This window comes from Rhopalosiphum maidis, chromosome 2 (assembly GCF_003676215.2).
Source record: "Rhopalosiphum maidis isolate BTI-1 chromosome 2, ASM367621v3, whole genome shotgun sequence".
In the NCBI taxonomy this organism is placed as follows: Eukaryota; Metazoa; Arthropoda; class Insecta; order Hemiptera; family Aphididae; genus Rhopalosiphum; species Rhopalosiphum maidis.
This window is the reverse complement of record NC_040878.1, coordinates 1,685,113-1,699,740: the sequence shown is the minus strand read 5'-3', so window position 1 is coordinate 1,699,740 and position 14,628 is coordinate 1,685,113. Positions and strand designations below refer to the sequence as shown.

The 14,628-nt window shown below is 24.5% G+C and overlaps 2 protein-coding genes across 4 annotated transcripts; both read right to left on the bottom strand.

The window, feature by feature from the left end:
* Positions 1–237: 237 nt before the first annotated feature.
* On the bottom strand, positions 238–5,059 carry LOC113552095 (Bardet-Biedl syndrome 7 protein homolog). 3 transcript variants are annotated; one of them, XM_026954780.1, is made up of 16 exons: positions 4,938–4,978; positions 4,570–4,663; positions 4,382–4,505; positions 4,198–4,312; positions 3,877–4,006; positions 3,608–3,804; positions 3,350–3,527; positions 3,194–3,278; positions 3,020–3,128; positions 2,698–2,812; positions 2,453–2,608; positions 1,655–1,851; positions 970–1,140; positions 788–897; positions 495–725; positions 238–428 (listed from the first exon to the last, which is right to left on the bottom strand). In XM_026954780.1, exons 1-16 carry the CDS (start codon positions 4,940–4,942, stop codon positions 292–294), a joined length of 2,154 nt encoding a protein of 717 aa, XP_026810581.1. In that variant the 5' UTR covers positions 4,943–4,978; the 3' UTR covers positions 238–291. The 3 variants fall into 3 exon arrangements, with proteins under 3 accessions (XP_026810581.1, XP_026810580.1, XP_026810582.1); XM_026954779.1 differs by lacking the exon at positions 4,938–4,978 and having other exon boundaries at positions 4,570–4,897; XM_026954781.1 differs by lacking the exons at positions 4,198–4,312; positions 4,382–4,505; positions 4,570–4,663 and having other exon boundaries at positions 4,938–5,059.
* A 1,429-nt stretch (positions 5,060–6,488) lies between these two features.
* Positions 6,489–10,061, bottom strand: LOC113552096 (GDP-D-glucose phosphorylase 1). The gene is made up of 5 exons (XM_026954782.1): positions 9,709–10,061; positions 8,911–9,058; positions 7,047–7,194; positions 6,874–6,976; positions 6,489–6,596 (listed from the first exon to the last, which is right to left on the bottom strand). Exons 1-5 carry the CDS (start codon positions 9,892–9,894, stop codon positions 6,489–6,491), a joined length of 693 nt encoding a protein of 230 aa, XP_026810583.1. The 5' UTR covers positions 9,895–10,061.
* Between the last annotated feature and the right edge of the window lie 4,567 nt (positions 10,062–14,628).

Genomic DNA, 14,628 nt, shown 5'->3' with positions numbered 1-14,628 from the left:
CATTTTATTAATCAACCATTGGCAATCCTATATGTAAAAAAAAATTTTCAATTTTTGTTTGCCGAAACACAATCCTTGAATAAGCCCATCTTCAAAAGCCGAATTTTTAATAATCCCTTCTTATTGCACATCTAATATTCTAATACATTAAAGAAATCGTTTTGAAGATGAATGAGCGATTAATGAGGAAATGGTATTTGACTGTTATATTATATATAGGTATTTATAGATTTATCATTTATGCATAATAATTAATTGATGTATTACTTTATTAAATTAATTAGGGAACATTTAAAGTTCAAACATGCTAATTAATGAATCCAATGTATTGCTTGTCTGTAGAGCTTCTTGTAAATCCTCTCGCGAGTTAGGCTTCATATTTAACCCTTTCAATTTGTGCCAATCATCAAACAATGCCAACATAATAGCTAAATCAGTAAAAATTAAAATAATAAAATTAAAATTGAAAAATTAATTTCTTTTAATTATCACACCTTGTAAACGCTGCATGCGTGATGGTCTCTGAGATGCTTCTTTTTTTAATTTGTCTTCATTGGAAATCATTAGTAAATACTCTTTTGTGAGTGATTCTCCATTTGTATTAGGATTGACTGATAGTTGTTTTATAGCATTAATAAGCTTCAATGTTTTGTCATTTTTTATGTCAGTTTTCAATTTAGAAACAATTGCATCAATCATCAATATTAAACTATTTTCTGATATTTCTGTATACAATAAACATGTGTCAATGAACCATAAATTATATTGAATAATCCAATATACAAACCATAAGTCATGTCCAATTTAATATTTTTCCTTGTAGCATCTTTACTGAAGTTGTCCTTGAGGATTGCAATCGCAGTAATATTGTCAGTCTTTATGTTTATTGATCCCCGACTAAAATAATGATAAAACAATAATATTATTAAATCTAGGTTAATGGTACTTAAACATGATTAAATAAACTACCTATAAGCACACAATAAAACTGTATCTAATATTATTGATTCAAAAGAATATTCCAAGTTTTCTTGAGAAGCTGGTTTTTCAGGAAACCCTGGCAAGCAGTTTGAAATCCACAAATGAGCTTCTGAAAGACTAAATCCACCAGATACTGTCAAAAAACTCTGAGGTTGATAGCTGAAAATAATATATTTTTTTAAATATTTTAATGGCATCAGTTTTTACCCAAAACCAAACATATTTTATCTCTTATATATATATATATTTAACTTAACAAAATTAATAATTATAATCTTAGTAGCCATATCTTTTTACAAAGAAGTGTTTAAAATACAGTGTACTCTCGATTATTTGCGAGCGGACTATTCACCTTGCGGATTATCCGTTGTCTTCTGCGGAATCATCTACATACTTATATGTATACAAAAAAAATATGTATCTTTACATTATACATAATTATTGGTTTAATTGGGTTGTGATAGCCAATTACTGGATAACAACATAAAATACAATACTCTTGTTTAATACATATTAATAGTTTTTAGTAATTCTTGATACTTTAATTTCATAAATTTTGATTTTTCGGATTATCCGTGGATGTCCTGCCACCCTATTCCACGGAAAATCGATAGTACACTGTAATACATTTTTTTAAATAAAAATGAAGATACCTAATATTTATACAACTTACACTATATTTTTTTTAGTTCTCTGATGATATAAAAGTGGCTTGATAGGAAATTTACAGACTTGACAACATTTAGGTTGTAATAGAGGTGTAATATAAGCAGTTAAAATTCCATGATCACCTTCGTGTGACCACATTTTCAATTCTAATTTTGTTGTGTTTAATTGACATCTGTATGTAATCAATAATTTATTATTGTCCTAAAAAAAAAAATGTAATATGAATGAAAATTTTATTAATAACAATATTTATTTTTAATAAAGTGTTAGTTTGGCACTGATGAATAGGGGGAGATAGCTTACAAAATCTTAAACACTTTATTTTTAGATGGAGCCCTCATTTAATTTGTTTAAAATTTATAATTGAAATTTTCAAAATTAAACATTATTGAAATAAAACTACTTTTAATAATATAATAAGAATATTTTGATGAAAATTGGCTATAAATAACAGTATAGAAATTGATAAAAAAAAATGAATAAAAATATGACCAACTCGTTAAATCTTTTAAATAAACTATTTTTGGTTATTAAGAGTTATACCTATATATTTTTAAATACATACTGAATAAGTAAATATATTAACATATCTTTAAAATACAATAACTATATAAATTATAAAAAATGTGACAAAAGACAAACATTTTTGAAATGGTATTTTTAATAAATTAAAAATACATAGTTAAAAACTGTTTTTCAATTTATTTAGTACACTTACATTTATTCATATTTAACAATTATTAATTTTAGTTGTTGCACTTTAATTTATAATTAAATAAATACATAATATAAACTACTATACCTCTTCTTTACATTTACTCTTGCTTACAACTGCGTTATTATTATTTTCAACGTCAATCAAATTAACTAAACAATTGCATTGCAATAAAACATTATCAATAGTGGCTTCTAATTCAATTATTAAATGATAAATTAAATTTTCAGAATCTAAAAACATCTATGGAAAAAAATTAAACATTTTTCATTTACTATATACTATATACTTAATTAACTACTTTTTTTTGAAAAATTATATATTATACTTACAGAATTCTTAATAGCTAAATAAGGTAAAACAGAGGGTCTTGAACTTTTTTGGGTGAATTCTAAATATTTGTTTCTTTCTATAGCAACTTGTCTTTCCAGATCACTTACTTCAGTCCTGCAATATTTAGATACAAATTACATATTAACTAAATTATAGTTTATATGGTAAATATTATAGGAGGAACAAACTAAAATAAAAAAATTTAATAAATGTACATAATATACATTACATAAATAGTGCCAATAAATAAACTACCTATAAATTATGTGTATTTAAGAGTTGTTGTTAATTTAACAAAAGTTGAAACATAATATATTTTACCTTATATCTAATATTTTTTGTTTCTCATCATTTAAAATTATGTTTGATGATTCCAATACAATTTCTTTATCAATATGTTGATCAACAAAAGTTAATCCAAAAAGCCAACCTAAAATAAATTATACAGAAATCATTGTTTAAGTATTAAGTGTTGGTTAGTTAATTTAACTTAACCTGTAAAAGTTGTGACAACAATTTCTGGAATACCAAAATTTCTTATAGCTCCACCTTGAATTGAAGTTATACTTTCTGAACAACTCTTAAATAATATTAATTATTATAATAAATACATTGACAGTAGCTTAAAATTATAATATGTATAAAAATTACATATTTATATTTTTCAATAGGAACAGAATGTGATTCTAATGAATAAACTTCAACCGATCCACTTTGGCGCCCAATTAAAAGATGATCCTCTCCGTTAAATTCATAACAATCAATACATGTTATGGCTCCTTGTTTTGATTGAGTTATAAGTTCCCAAAGTATACTAGTAGAAGCATTTCTAATAAGTAAATAATAAATTAATTTAAATTTTAGTACTAATATAATATAATGTTATCAACATTTAAAATTAAAATATACTTTTCTATTTTAAGAAGTACAACATGACCACTTTGAAGTCCCACTAATAATTCATTTCCATATGAACCCCCATTGTTTTTCATTAAATGCAAACAAATTGGTTCTGATGACAAATAAAATATTTCTTTCACAGTTGAACCTTCAAGTATTCTAATACATAAATCAGCACATGCTAGAATAGGCATTACACCTTGCATCTAAATAATTATTTATACTTAGATAACAAAAAATTTCAAAAAGTTTTAATGATAAATTATAGTTTACTTTACCTTTATTACATCTAATGTTATAATGCTATTAATTACTTCTGGGCATAAATAAGTGCTAATATCTTTGCAATCATTAAAGTGATTAAATATATGTTTCCCCGATACCAAAAGTTCATTCCCAGTAACATACCTAAAAAAATTTTTTTTTTATTTTAAATTCATTACAATTAGTAATTAATTTCAGATGATAATTAATTTGAAATTTCTTAACAAGTATATTTTATGGATTATAATTTATAATATATTTAACATAACCATTTATTTAGTTAATTAGATCTCAATCAACAAATTATACATCAGTTATTTTCAGATTCCACTCACATGCATTTAATTGATTCCAATAATCCAGTATCAAAACTAAGAAACATTCGACCTTTTTTAGTATAACCGCGAACAGATGTACCCATTGACAAAAATATTTTATCTTGAACAGTACCTTGGAAGGTATTATTTATCCGAATTAATAATCATAAATTTCAATTGAACTAATAAATTAATTAGATACCAAGAGTTCCTCCTAAACAAACTTCAGTTATTTTTTCTAAAGGTAGAGTTTTAAATAACATGTTTATTTTTCCTTTGCGGATTTGAAACATTTGAACAATTCCTTCTTGATCGCCAACAATGATCTACATTTTATGTCAAAATAAATAGTAAAAATAAATTATATATATTTTTTCTATAGTATATTACTTTTTGTGTCTTCTTTTCAGCTTCATCATTTTGAGATATTGGCAAAACTTTCATACAATTAGAAGAAACCATGCCTAACAATGTATAATCTAGCCTATAAAGCTCCATGTTTAATTTATTATAGTATTATATAAATTAAAACATTTCTAAAAAAACTAGTCGGCTAATAATCCAAGTAAAAACAACATTAGTTGAGTTACTATGGCAATACAATTGTAAACACATATAGTAAGGAGTGAAAATTTATCTCTTAATTTCACTGAAAAAGTGAAAACTATTGTAAGAGTAATAGAATAAACTAGATTTTAATAAAAATTAAAACAAATTGGTAATTCAACATAACTTTTATTTTTAAGCTTTTAACTTACTTCATAAGTTTAAGTACAAATTTTTTATGTCATTTTCAATTAATAAAAATGGAGATTCTGTAACATCTGTAAGAATTTTGGTCACACTATTTTCCGTTACCTCAGAAAACTCAGATTTATCTGAAACAAAATATAACTTATATCATGACTAATTGAATTAATAGAATAATTTTAAGACTATAAAAGGTTTTTAGGTGTGTTTCAGTTAAAACTATTGATGGCCAATAGGTAAGATCGGACATGGATTAATACTATTATTAATAGTAACCATAGAAACTAGTTGCATAACACTATTTAATATTCATTTTAACAGGAATCTTGGAAAAAAAAATTATCAATACATATTATTTCTTAAAATATAATTTTTTGGTTCTATAATTAAGTTTTATCTAACAAAGTGGTTACACAATAAGAGTTAATTATATTTTAAAAATTTATGCAAATTATTAACTAAAAAAGTACAAAACTTATAAATAATTTCTATATTACCTTTAAATACCAAGTGCCCAAACAATTCACAAGTTGCTGGAGAAAATTTATCCATACGTTTATCTCCTAGAAAACATATATTTACATTTAACAATAATTTTATAAAAATAAAAAAATTCCAAAAACTAATCATATGAAAACAATATAGGTTTTAAAATTCTGAAACTTAAATGTATTTTAAATAGATGATTAGTCTTAAATAATTAAATAAGTTGCTTACTTTAATATTAAATATTTGTCTAGTATGATATAAATATTTTAATTACCATTAAAAAAAAAAAAAAAAAATTAAAAAATGTGTAATATAGTCTAACTACTATCTTGATGAAATACCTCCAATGGGAGGGAGGTCTCTTATTCATTCTGTTATTCTGTTATATGTATTGTTAAATAAATTAAGCTTATTGTTCCAATTTTTAACAGTTTTGCTAAATAAGGAATTAAGTTTAAAAAAAAATTATTAAAAATTTATTATTATTATTATATAGATATTTAGAAGAATAGAACTGGTAAAAGCTTAAAAATATAAGTTAACATTTTAAAGTTAAGAATATAAAAGAAAATGTCTTCTTAATTTTTGGATCCTAGAACAAAGATTAAAAATAATCTAAAACTTTTACATAAATAGTTTGACTAAGAAGAACTGAACCTTGAGGATATAAAATAATATTTTCCTTATAATATGATTTATATTTTAATTTCAAATTAACAAATCAAGTTAATAACTTCAACAATTATTAATTTATTCAAGATAATAATTAGGAAGTTTAATATTTGTAAATAAGAAGTAGTAACATATAAATGAAAGTCTTAAGTAAATAAAATTCACCTGATGAAAGTCTTGCCCAAATAAAAACTCTCACACAATTTCTTGAATTATTAAAATCGCCAGTATTTAAATCTTTAGCTAGTGCTCGAGTTATAAAGATGTTATGAGGAATATCTTTTTGCTGAAGGTAATTAATCATGATAAAAACTGTTCTAAAAGCCATAAATAATGTTATCATTTAATATTTACAAAAAAAAAATTAATTAATTTTATATAAGCACTAAAATATAAATTTACTTGACGAAATTGGACAGCAAGTCACCACTTTTGAGTACAAATACAAATCCTTTGGAAGGAAAATCTATAAACTTGTGACAAGGACCACTAAAATGTTCTATGTCCTGTAAAATATTAAATAACATGTATTTAATGGCTAAAATTATTCAATACATTACGACACAATTTTTTTAAATTATAGTTTAGTTTGGAAAATTGTATAATAAATAATATTTAAATAAATTTAATAATATACATTCTACAAAATTGAACTAATTGTTTAAAATAAAATATATTTTAATGAAATAATTATTTTTAATTTACAAACATTTTAGTGAATATTTATTTTGTGTAAATTATTTACATTTTTAATATTTATAAAATATATTTTTTTTCACTTACACAATACTCAAGGTACATTTTATATTGTAAGTAATATAAATGTAAATGAAGATGGTTCACTGAAGCAAAAGCACATAAACTATTAAATCCAACACGTACTGCCCTGTAAATGTTTAGCGTGGTGTATATAGTTTAAAATAATTATTATAAAATTATAAGAAATGGTAACTTACGGAGATGCACTTAGTAGTAACAATTGAATTGCAATATTTAAACTATATTCATTAATAACTTGTGGTAGTTTACTATTGATTTTTGGTAAAATTAATGAATGAAAATCTCCCAAAGGACTTGTATTTATTGCTAAGATATCATCTGTATCTAAATAAATCACATAATAATTAAAATAAATCAATCTAAAGGTACTTTTACGATCATAATATTAATTTTATTATTAATTTAGTAAAAATAAAATTAATGTTTCATAAAATAGTATATTTTTACTTGATATAAGTAACCTAATTTATATTAATTTTTCCATGATATAAAAGACATTGAGGATTGATGATTCTATATCAGCGGTTCCCAACCTTTTTAGTTGTGTGGACCACCAATTATGTAAAAAAAAAATCCTTAGGACCATTTAATTGCAATTAATAGCACATCTACATACGTATATATTATATATAATATAAATAAATATATGTAAATATGAAAAAAATGACAAATAACAGATATTAATAATAAATATGTATGAACTACGTCAGATAAAACTACATTCAATAAAATTGTTCAATAGTATTAATAGTATAATTATGGTACTTGTGTAGTATGCTACATACCTACCATAGTTATTTTTATTTCATTTCATTGTAATTTGGGAAAGTAAATTTGAATAATAAATAACAGTTGTATACAATTATAACTAAATAGCCATTATGATAACATTCACCAAGACCCACAATAATTTACTTTTAGATATTTTGCATATTAGTCTATGTTGTATTGTTGTGTCTGTGTTGTGTTCCTATATGTGTTTTTGATTGCAAGTTTTACCTTGTATTTTTTTATCAAAATAATTCAATGAATAAATCAATGCAATATTTGTATGGGCATTTGATATCTAATTATGAAACATGTGTTAATTGTCTTTAAGAGAGAAACTTGCTGCTAGAACTTGGTAGTTGTTCTAAATTAATACATGGTGTTATTTGTGGAGGTACATTGAAAGTATACGATAAAGTTTATTCATATTAAAGTTTTTTGGTAGGTAGCATACTGCACGAATATCATAGTTATTATTGATAAAATATTATTAAATAATAATATTATTTTAACCAAAAATACAGATGTTAATAATATTAATATTAAATGATTCATAGCCCAGTTTCACATTGTTTACAAATGGGTTGCGGCCCATGAATTGGGAACTGCTGTTCAACATGAAATAAATTTAACTATAATAGTATCAAATTTCTAAGTTTTAAAAAATGATATGAAAATGATAACTTTTAATTTAATTATTCTAACCTAAACATTTTTTATTTAAATTAATTAAATGTTGTTTACAGATAGTATTTCATTAATTTAGTTACTTTCTTTTTAATTTAATGCCTATTGATCAAAATAATTATTCTTTAAACCAATAACTAATAACATATTATATTAAAGATCTTAATATAATAATAATATAATAATTATATGGTTTAAGAAAAGATAATCACAACTATCTATTTAAACTTTATGGGTAAAATCTGTTACATAAATAAATGCACAATATTCACATACTGGGCAATATCACAATTGTAATCTAATGATTGTATCAACTACCAAACCTAACAAACAATAAAATAGAATAGAAGCAGTGGCACAACCAGAAAAGTTCCCTAGATGTGGGCCCTCCCCTTTTAATCAAATTTGAATATATTTATATCAAATAATAAATTATATTTGGCCTTAATGCAAATAATAATAATAATAATAATAATATTTAACAATAAATTTCAAAACCAAATATGTTTTAAAAAGCTTCCCTCTTAGAAAATATTAGTTGCATTACTGAACTTAAGTATTAGTAAATTTACTAGCTTCACTTACCAGAAGAATTAGTTGATGAATTATTAAATTTAAATAAATATTCTCCTGGATTAACTTTGGTAAAATTGAACAAATTGTCATTAAAAGGTTCTAATACACTTGTAAATATGTTTGGTTTACGACGTTTAGTACCTCTATCGATGTTCAGCTGTAATAACAAAATATAATGTAATACTAGAACTTAAGTTATTAATAAGAAAGTATAATAAAATAATATCAATTTAAATTTATGGTACAGACTATAGACTCTATACCAGCAGTTCCCAAACTGTGCACCGTGATGTCCTTAGGGGCACCACGAGCACTTTCTAAGGGCACCGCAGTCTACGTAAAATTGGTTTTCAAAGAGTATTTTTTTTGTTGTCTTTCGTGTTATTCACAGCAGGGCACAGTGGCTAAATTAAATCCAAAAAAAGGCACCACGGAAAAAAAAAAATTGGGAATCGCTGCTCTTTACTATAGAGTAAGGGTCAGAAAATGGCGGACTACAATCTCATCCTATATGAGATATGAGAATATTCTTTAGTAAAATTATTCTTGTATTCGCAGAATTCTTTAAATTGTAAAAAGAATTACAGTTTATTAGATATATTAAAATAAGTTCAGAATCCAAGAATTTAGTATACTTGCATAAGTTTTTTTAACTTGTTTATAGCGAGTTTTAGAATCAAAAATAAAGCATTGCTGTACAATGACAGAATTTCTTTTTCTAGACCTCATTTATTTCATTTGATTAATTATATAGATTTCAATAAAAATACTTTCTTTGGTGGATACAAAAAATTTAAATTAACTTACAACTGCAAGAAACCCATACTTTCCAGGCAATACAATCACATTTTCTTCTTTATATTTGTACCTAAATAGCCCTTTGTCTTCTTTTTCTCTCCACAGTATTTTCAAAGATTCATCAAATTTCGAATTAACTGACAATGATTTCCATGATGTAGTAAATATTAAATCTTTGTCGTCGTAACAAAACATATCTTGATTAATAGATTTTTATCAAGTGTCTAGATGGGATTTAAGTTAACAAAATTTCAAATTTGCCGTTCACGTTATTATTCTAAATTCTAATTAATATATTATACTTGACTATTAAATTTTTTATTTTTATCATATGGAATATGTATATTGTATACTTAACACTTATATTATAACTATTAATTTAATATTATCTAGAAATAAAAAAAAAATTCAAAGAAGAGTTGATTTGCCGCATGATTAATGATTATAAATTATAAACTTCGGTCAGCATGCGTTCGACGATTGTTATCATTAAATAGACCATGTGATATGAAAATAACAGCTGTTGCCAAATACTTATTTACTGTTCCAAAAAAATAAGTAAATAAATATAAAATCATTTTAAAATTTAGGATTACTTTTGAAGAGCAAATTAAAAATACCTACTTATGTATACCGTATACGACTTACGACCACTCTTACGTTTACATTTTACTTCTTTAAAGTTTAAACAATATTAATAATTTTATACAATTTAAAAAATCTAACATAACAAGTAGGACAAGTAACTGCTCTGCTGTATGCCTGAATATAGTAAATGATTTATGCACCTTGACCTTGTTTTTGAATAATTGCCTGTATTGGAACTTAAATGTGTTCAATTTGAATTTAATAATTTATCGTTATTTACGATGAAAAATGATAAAATGATAAAAAACCAATAATTTTTAGGTATCTATAAATAATTCACAATTTTGATGAATTTTGTCAATATTTTAAATTCATGCCTTTTAATAATATTAATATGTCTGTAGGTAGGCACCTACATTTTAGAGGCGTGTTTACAGGGTAGGCCGATTAGGCCCGGGCCTGCCCAATTTTTATTTTACTATTTGGTTTTTATTATCACAAATAAAAATGTTAGTATTCATATTTATTATTGAATATTATTAAATAGCCATGTCCCATGTGATCACCAATCTTCCCTAATAGTTATAAACACACACCCAGAGACATATTTAGGAAGGGGCGCCACGCTAAAAGTTAAATTTGTAGGATTACATTTTTTATTAGAGGAAAAAAAGACGCCAATATGTTTTTACATCTAGGATGCCAAAATTGTAAATACGCTTCTGAACACATTAGAGAATAAAACGGGCCTACCCAATTATTTTGTGCTGGACACGTCACTACAGTACATTTGACTTTTCTCAAATTTATTTTCGTATAATGAAAGCCTATGGACTATGAAAAATCTTTTCCGCTAGGTATTTAATTTTTAAACATTAATTAGGTATAAAAATAACACATTTAATTAATTTAAACTATACAAAATAGTTTGTGAGTTTTTACGATTTTGAAAAATATCATCATTATTTTAAATTAAAACATTTTTATACTTTTTAATTACTGTAAGAAAAACCTATGACGAATCTTGTATTAAGTGTTCAGTTTTTACTCATGAACAAAAATAACTTCATACATAAATTGAATGGTGTAGGGACATTTTGTTTCACGGGGATATTTTGTTCCACTTAGGTGGACTTTTTATTCTATTTTGTAGATAAATTAATCCTTTCTTAACATTTAATAGCGGAACAAAATATCTGGAAAAGTTATTGAAAACAAATTCAAAAACACTAAATAAGTATTGATTACTTCGTTTAGAACAATAATATGTTTGCCTACTTATCAATATTTCAAATGTCAAAATATATTTCATAGTTTCGCTCGATTATTTTATTTTTGTTTCTAAATTGGTTTTGTCCAAAAACCGCAAACTTTTGATTTCGACCTCAAAAACCTCGATCGACAAAAACTGCACACTTATCGGCCATTGTATAACTAAACTTAAAGTGGGTTAAAACCGCATACTATTTTATTATAATATAGAGGACTGGTCTAAATAATTTTCACGGGCCGAAAAATTCTGCCAATCCATTCCTGCTCTCACGCATTGTAGAGTGATCAAATTTGATTAATATTTTTTTTTCGTTAGAGGATAATTTTTTACGGCGCGAATTGGACTTCCAGGTTCGAACTTTAATAATTTTGCTTTAAACAAACATTATAAAAATAACAAAAGCTTGTGAAATTGATCATATTAAATACCGTATCGTAAGTATATGATTTATAAATAGAATTTTGAAAAGCCAAGTCCAATGCATCCTGTAAAAAGTGCTTCACTTATAAAAAAAAATTATCGGAATCGGATCATTCTACGAGTGTAACTGTGTAAGGCATGTTTTTAAACAAAAAGACTGGTCACATATAGGCCCATTAAAGGAACTATTTCAGCACAGATCAGAACATACTAAATTTTTAGGTTTATATTCTTGTAACCTTTATGTTTATACGTATATTTTCTACTTTTTTGGTTTTTGATTCTAAAGACTTTTTAGTTTTTACCTATATCATATAAAAGAAGAAATATACAACAACTTATTATTATATAATTATTGAATTATATACAGTTTTTTGAATTTAAAAATTTATCTGGACTGATTTTCACTAAACGACTAAATGAATAACGTATTTCCCTGCAGTATTATGTGATAATAGTGCTGCTTCTACTCGTATCAATCAGGCGCGTAGCTAGGAATTTCAAAGGGGGGGATTTTATTCAAAATTAATTGACAAAATTATACACATAAAATTAATAACTCGTATACTTTATTGTACAAACGCAAACACATTACAAGTAAATAGATAATGGTGTATTGGTTTATGAGAAAAAATTTAAATATTATTATTATTAATAAAAAAAAAATGTAAATCCATGAGTAAATGGTTGAGGGGGAGGGGGATGTTACTACATCTGTAAATTTAATTATATAATTTTTTTTTTATTTTATTATTATTATTACTAGGGCCCAGATTTATATGCTCTAAAAATCTTAAAAATATTTGTTTATGCTCTTATTTTGTAGAAATATATAATATATATATAACTAAAAAATATGCTAGAAAAATCTGATTTAATTATTTTTAATATCTTTACAAAAAATTATTTTATATTATGATACATTTTCAATGGTGATGTCACATATTATATAATTTTAATTTGAAAAGCAATAAAAATATAAAACAAATATTTCTTTTTTTATAAATTCGGTAAGTTGTTATATGAAATAAATACATACCAAAAGCAAATTGTAATGATTGTAAATATAACTATAAATACGTTATTTAATTAATGTAATCAAAATATTACACATTATGTATTTAAAACCCGTCTATATGCAAAGAAAAATCTTAAAATACAGAAATATGCTGTACGTGTCGAAAAATGGCCAAATATGCAAAGTAAAACTTTGTATTTCAGATCTATTGACTGTAATTCAAACTTGTAGCTTATCTAGCTACTTTTTGGACTGTTTGAAAAAACATACAAATGCAATTAAATCCAGGCCCTAATTATTACTATTAGCGATTATTCTTTGATTTTTCTCGAAAAAAATATCGGTAATAAATATCGATTATTGGTTGGTGATCTTGCAGGAGCTGGGGAGCTCCATCAATCGCGGGGCCCTGGGCATGTGCCAAAATGCCCAATGAGAAAGAAGTGCCTGCTCGTATACTATAATAGCACTACCTTTGAGAGAAATAAATCAGTTTTCCAGAGAGGTATTTATTTATAATAATGTTAAATTATTGTTTACAGATATTATCTACGTGTGCATTAATAAATTATCAGCATTGTGAGCTAAACAACTATCTATTTCACTAAATTTTGAAAAATACCTGACATGTTTTCTATTAAAAATATATGTAATATGCATAGATAGTTCTATATTTAAAGTGCTTGTAGTTTTACGAGTAATTCACATACAATATAAATAAAATATTTATCTATAGAAATTAACTTTAAAAATAGACTTTTGTGGTAGGTACCTAATTGACGTCAAACAAAATATAAAATTAAGAAGCAAATTCTGATTGGTATATTGTCCTAAAATTATTTAGAGACCAATACATTAAAAATAAGAAGATAGTAACTATATTGTATAGTTAGTTAAACAGAATAATTCAACGAATTTTAACTAAATTAATTCCAGATGTTTTTGTTTCAATAAATAAATATATATATATTATCATTATATTTACACGAATATAGGCTATGACTTTATGTGTTAACATTTGTTAAATAAATATTGAATATTAAAAATACATATAAATACCTAATAGGTATGTAGTCAGTTTTATACCGATTAAGTGGTATACCTACCTATACAAGTTCATTATGATATGTTCAAAATCGTCATTGGTTATTTTTGATACCATGACAATAAAATTTCATAACATTCAAGATAAATTGATGAATTTGGATTTGTTGTCAAAAATATCAAACCTCGGTAGTGGTCAAACCCGAATTAAGGCGTAGGTAGTGTAAACTGTAGCCTACATGACCACGGATTTAAGGGCACTACATACTGTCCCCCTATTATATTTTTATTAAAACATCTGAAATCTGAAAAAGTAAATTAAAGCCGAGGTATCGGGCGGTATTACACTTACTTGTAGATATAAGTGTATTCTTATTTATAATTTTGAATCCTACATTAAATTTAATAATAATTATGCAAATTAATTTTCAAAATTATTATCATCACTTAGCGTAATATTATAACTTTATATATATTTTATATTGTAAGCATTTTGTAATATTTGTATACTTAATATATTCCTATATATAGTGCATTATTGAATAGTACCTAATCTATCTCGAATAACTTATAATTTCCTTACCTA